The 5000-nt window shown below is 47.4% G+C and overlaps 1 protein-coding gene across 1 annotated transcript in view; it reads left to right on the top strand.

The window, feature by feature from the left end:
* Positions 1–5000, top strand: part of LOC106809770 (voltage-dependent calcium channel type A subunit alpha-1-like) — a 59675-nt gene that overhangs the window by 50161 nt on the left and 4514 nt on the right. Inside the window, exons 22-23 of the mRNA XM_014812970.1 lie at positions 2883–3046; positions 3496–3622. Coding sequence (XP_014668456.1) covers positions 2883–3046; positions 3496–3622 — 291 coding nt within the window. The remainder of the gene's footprint in view (positions 1–2882; positions 3047–3495; positions 3623–5000) is intronic.

The following is a 5000-nucleotide window of genomic DNA, read 5'->3' on the forward strand; positions in this document are numbered from 1 at the left end:
GTATGCTCTTGATAATTTTATTAACGCACCTGACATCGGCATATGACGTCACCTCCTGTTGGATACGTAGTCGTGGCGTATGAAAGCCAAATGTGCACTACTCGCGATTTAGTACGAAATACTAAAAGTAAGTATGTGAGTGTGTGTTGGAGGGTGATTATTTGCAACAGCAGTGTATATGAAGAGTATATTTGCGCCAATCTTTCAAGTAATATGGCTGCAGTAACGCCATAGGACTGTCTGTTTACCAGGAAAATATGTCAAGTGCGTGTTATTGGCACTTGCTATATCGTTGTGCTTAATGGGTAAATGTTTTTACGATGAATTTGTTCTACGTTACAGGTCAGCCCGATAGTGTAATCGTAGGTTGTTTGTAAATGAATGTTTCTGTCTCTGGTTTATATTGTACAGTCCAATGTCAACTGTAAACACGTGTGTCTGTGAGTAACTGTCTAATTCAATACATTTACTTTTTACCATACAGAGCCCATTTTCGTCCGGCCTAGAGGTAAAGCGTACAAAACGTTTAATTAATTCATAATTAACTGTTATGACTATTACTTTGTGCTTGACTATTTTACTAATTAATCATTTCGGGTTGTTTTTTGCTCTCTTTCGCATTCCACAGGATCCTACACGGGTACCTGCTCTCTTGTTTTACCTTCGTCCCGATGTGTATACCATGTGTTTGTCAAACCCTGGCTTCCTCGGTCGTGTAAATACCTCCGTATAGGTGTGACACACGTGTGCCCTGCTGACTAGGGTTTCCCAGCTAGGTGTAACGTGGCATGTGAGTAGTAGCGGTAGCTATGGGAATTCCAACCAGCCAGCTGACGCGCGATTTCGAAGGCTAATGTGCTGCGCTCGCTTACGATGGACATGCATGCACGTGTTATACGCTACACATTCAATATACACTGAAGTAAGGGGTTGTTGTCAGTTGTGAATTTCTAACATATTAGAAGTGTAACGTTAGTGGAACGTTAGAAATCGCACGCGCGCACGTACGCACGTACCCACACATACGCGAACACACGCACGTACGCACGCACGCACACGCTCTCCAAACACACGCGCGCTTAAACGTAGGAATGTGCAGCGTATATAAAATTTCGGCGCACGAGTTTACCGCTATATAGATATACGTTTAGGATATTATTCAAGGTCAAAGGTCAAAAGGCAGCGGCTTTAAGGCTACATTGCAAATATTTTTTAGCAGATAGGTGAATGGAGCGCAGATTAGCACGGTCACTTTGTAGGTCTAGTTTTTTTTCTGTCAGTGACCCTATAACTAAATTCGACCGACACCTAAAAACGTATGATAGAAAACGAACGCAAGACGAATAGCATATTATCAAGCTCCCTAACGTTGTCAGACACGCCACGCATGCCCACGCTCCCTCCCATCTCAGCCCACGCCTGCTGACATCCTGGCTTGTCACTATGCACTGGCGGTCGTATTTGCTACGTCGCTCTTCAACTTTTTCCGATCTATAGTCTATTGCGTGCGTTCTTGTCATTTTTAGCCGTTTTTTGGCATGACTTCAGGTTTCGGCTATTCGCACGAACGACTATATACGTGACTGAACTCACCGTTATTTTTTAAGCTGACTCGGGACGACGCTTGGTGGCGTTGCACTGTCGATGAAATCTGCTTTTCACTCTCAAAGCATGGCGCACAACGACCTTTAACCCCTTTTACCTCCGCCTATGCCTCTTCCTCCTTCTCCTCCTCCTCATTCTCCTCTTACTCTTCTTGCTCCCCCTCTTTCTCTTTCTCATCCTCCTCGTCCTTTGTATCTTCCTCTCCTTCCTCATTCTCATTTCCCTTTATCTCCCCCTCCTTTTATTCTTCCTACTGCTCCTCCTCGTCATTCTCCTAGCTCTTTCTTTTCCTCCTCTTCTTCCTGCCTCGCCTAGTTTTCTTCCTCTCATTCCTTATTCGCCTCCTCATAGTAATTTCCCTTCATCGCTCTACTACCCAGCCGATACATAGATCTTTTACATACGCGTACGTAGATCCTCGTAGATCATATATACACATTGCATTTGGGTCGCCCATTTGTTTTTGACTAACCTGTAGAAGAATTATCGCTGCACGTTTCACCATTGGGCATTCTCAATTCCGAATCGGTGATGTTATTGTAGATAAATCAATCCAGCCAGAGCCTACTCTGCATGTCGGGAGACGTTACACTTCGATAGTGTTAGCCTCTAAAACACTTGTTCAAATTACGCTTAACACGTGTGACGTCACCGTATCGGTATTGAGGATTGCTCATTCGCGTCACTAGCGGGGCTATCCGCGGAGTGGTTCTTTTTCATCGAACCTGGTGCATTTTGTCGCTGCAAGCAACTTTTTTGACGAAAGGTTTTACACGGCTATAGACGTGCATGTACGTGAATCATACCCTGTATAACATGTACCCTGCGTGACGATGACACACTCGTGTGCACCGTCTATAGTCATAGGGATTCGCTGCAAATAATGGCAAAATTAAAAGAAATAAATAGAAAGGATATAGGATAAAGATGGGATGATGTATAAACGATGACAACTCTATTCGCATGAAGTAAAATGATGCGTGCGTGCGTAGGCGCTATATGCGGCGATACATTCATTGTTGTATCGTTGCGGGCTCTTAATTTTATCTGTTACGATCCGTATCAATTTGCCGCGATATGTCTTAATACGAAGGTCGTTACATTTGAATGCACGAGGAAAGAGTTGCGGTAGCGTCTGCTGAATGGCATCGCATTAAACGTGGTCACGAGGCTTGGCATCTGCCAGGTCTTCGGACAGAAGACGATCCTGGGCGTAGATACGGTCCTAAGCAGCACCCGAGGGTGACCCGCTCACCGACACTGTTCCATTGTTTCAGCGTCCGCCATCTTTGTTTCGGAGGATCATGGGAGTGGTGCGAAACTCTTCGCACAGGTCCAGCCAGAGTCTGGAGGGCTCCGACGGCGAGTACGACTCCTATGACGGTCAACATCCCGGTCAGAGGTCAAGATCACACTCACTTAGGGATGGGTCCTCCCTCAGGTGATTCCACTAATACAATGGCATAAGCACATAGAGACAGAGAGGAAGAGAGAGATGAATATACAGAGAGAGCGAGAGAGAGAGAGAGAGAGAGAGAGACAGCGAGCGAGAGACAGCGAGCGAGAGAAAGTGAGAAAGAGAAGAGTGAACGAAGAGAAAAGGAAGATTAAAGGTGTAGAAAAATAGAGTGCGCTAAGAAAAGGGTTAGTGCGCAAAGGACAGTTAGGGAAAGGATATTAGGAGAATGGAAAGAGCGGAAAATTAGCAGCAATAGAAAGTGGGAGAGTGTGAAGGTGTAGCGAGAAAACAGACAGTGAGTGTAGTACAGCAGGAGGATTTCTAGTGAGAGCTCAGGCAGCAAGAGAAAGGGACAGCGACAGGCGCGTGAGCGCGCGAGTGCAAAGCCGGTAATTTACAGTACGGGTAGCTAACGATAGGTGTCATTACAGCATCGACAAGAACGAAAACGACCATCAGTGGAAGCGCTCGTTTACTTTTCTCAGACGCAGCAGCAGCCACCGGAAAAAACGCAACGCCCAATTCGAGCACAAGACCGGAGAGACGCCCCGTTCTCAGGTACGCACGTGTGGTAAAACGCTATCCCCGTCCCCTGCAGGTGGACGCCCGGAAATCACTTCCGCTACGTAGGGCAATGGGCACATGGTGCGGGGGTTCGTGCCTTGTCACTAGAACCATTGAGAGTCTAGGCTATTACCAGGCAGCCTAATATTGTTTTCACCAACACCTGGCGTTCGTGTTGGGTCCAAGAAGCTCAATTTCGCGTTAAGCGTAGTAAAATGAGACTTGGCCTTGTATCCGCTCTCGTGTATCTATCTATAGATCCCTTCGTCACGGAGTATGTTGTGTGTAGCAGATGCTCTGATCTTGACGCATCCGCGTTGTTTTTCCGAGCAGCAACCGATGAGGGAACTTTCTCTCTCTCTCTCTCTCCCAACCCCATCTTTCCTTCTCTACCTCTCTTTGTTCTTTCTCTCTCTTTGCTTGTCTATCTCTCTGTTCGTTCACTCGCGCTCTCTTGCCCTCTCTCCATTTCGTAATCGTCCTCTCTCTCTCACACACATGCACACACTACACACACGCACGCACGCACGCACGCACGCACGCACGCACGCACGCACGCACCTACGCACCCATGCATGCACATGCACACGCGCATACACACACATACACACACACACACACACACACACACACACACACACACACACACACACACACACACATACACACACGGTCTCTCTCTTGTGCTCCCCTCTCTTTCTTTCACTTTGTCACTACGTTTCTTTCTCTCTCGTTCTCTCCATCTCCCCTTTCTCTCACGCCCTCTCCCTGCGAAGCAGTGCAGGTCGTGGAAGCGGCGGGCGACACATGGAAACCATGGAAACGACTGAAGCCGTCTCCGCGCGTTCACGAGTTTTGGTGTTTGTCTGTAGGAGAGTTCGCTCACGATAGATAAGTGCGTGGCTAATCGGGGAGCGCTCGAGGCTGTAAGAGAAGAGGAGCGGGAAGTAGATGATGAAGATGATAACGAAGGAGAAGGTGAAGCAAACGAAGAAGTAAAATACGAAAAAGAAGACGAAGAGGAGGAAGAAGAAGGAGAGAAAGAACAAGATAGAAGAGGGGAAGGAGAAACGGCGGAAACAATAGAGGAGAATGAGAAGAAGAAAAAGAAGAAGAAGAAGGAGGAGGATGAGGAGGAGGTATCTGGAGGCGTGCATGACGTGGAGCCGGTATAGAGACGGGCTGCGAGGTCGGTGGTGGCTTACACAGCTAATGGCAAGCTATTGCGTCAGTCACATCCCAGTCGGCTCCCCTCGTGCCAGGCATGCGAACGGTTTCCCCCTTCAGATGGCTTGATTTGGGTGGATCTGGTTAGAGAGCGTGGGCGGTCATTGCTTACGATTAGAGAATACGTTTGTTACCTACAATGGCC

The sequence above is a fragment of the Priapulus caudatus genome, unplaced genomic scaffold, assembly GCF_000485595.1.
Source record: "Priapulus caudatus unplaced genomic scaffold, Priapulus_caudatus-5.0.1 Scaffold383, whole genome shotgun sequence".
Classification (NCBI taxonomy): domain Eukaryota; kingdom Metazoa; phylum Priapulida; class Priapulimorpha; order Priapulimorphida; family Priapulidae; genus Priapulus; species Priapulus caudatus.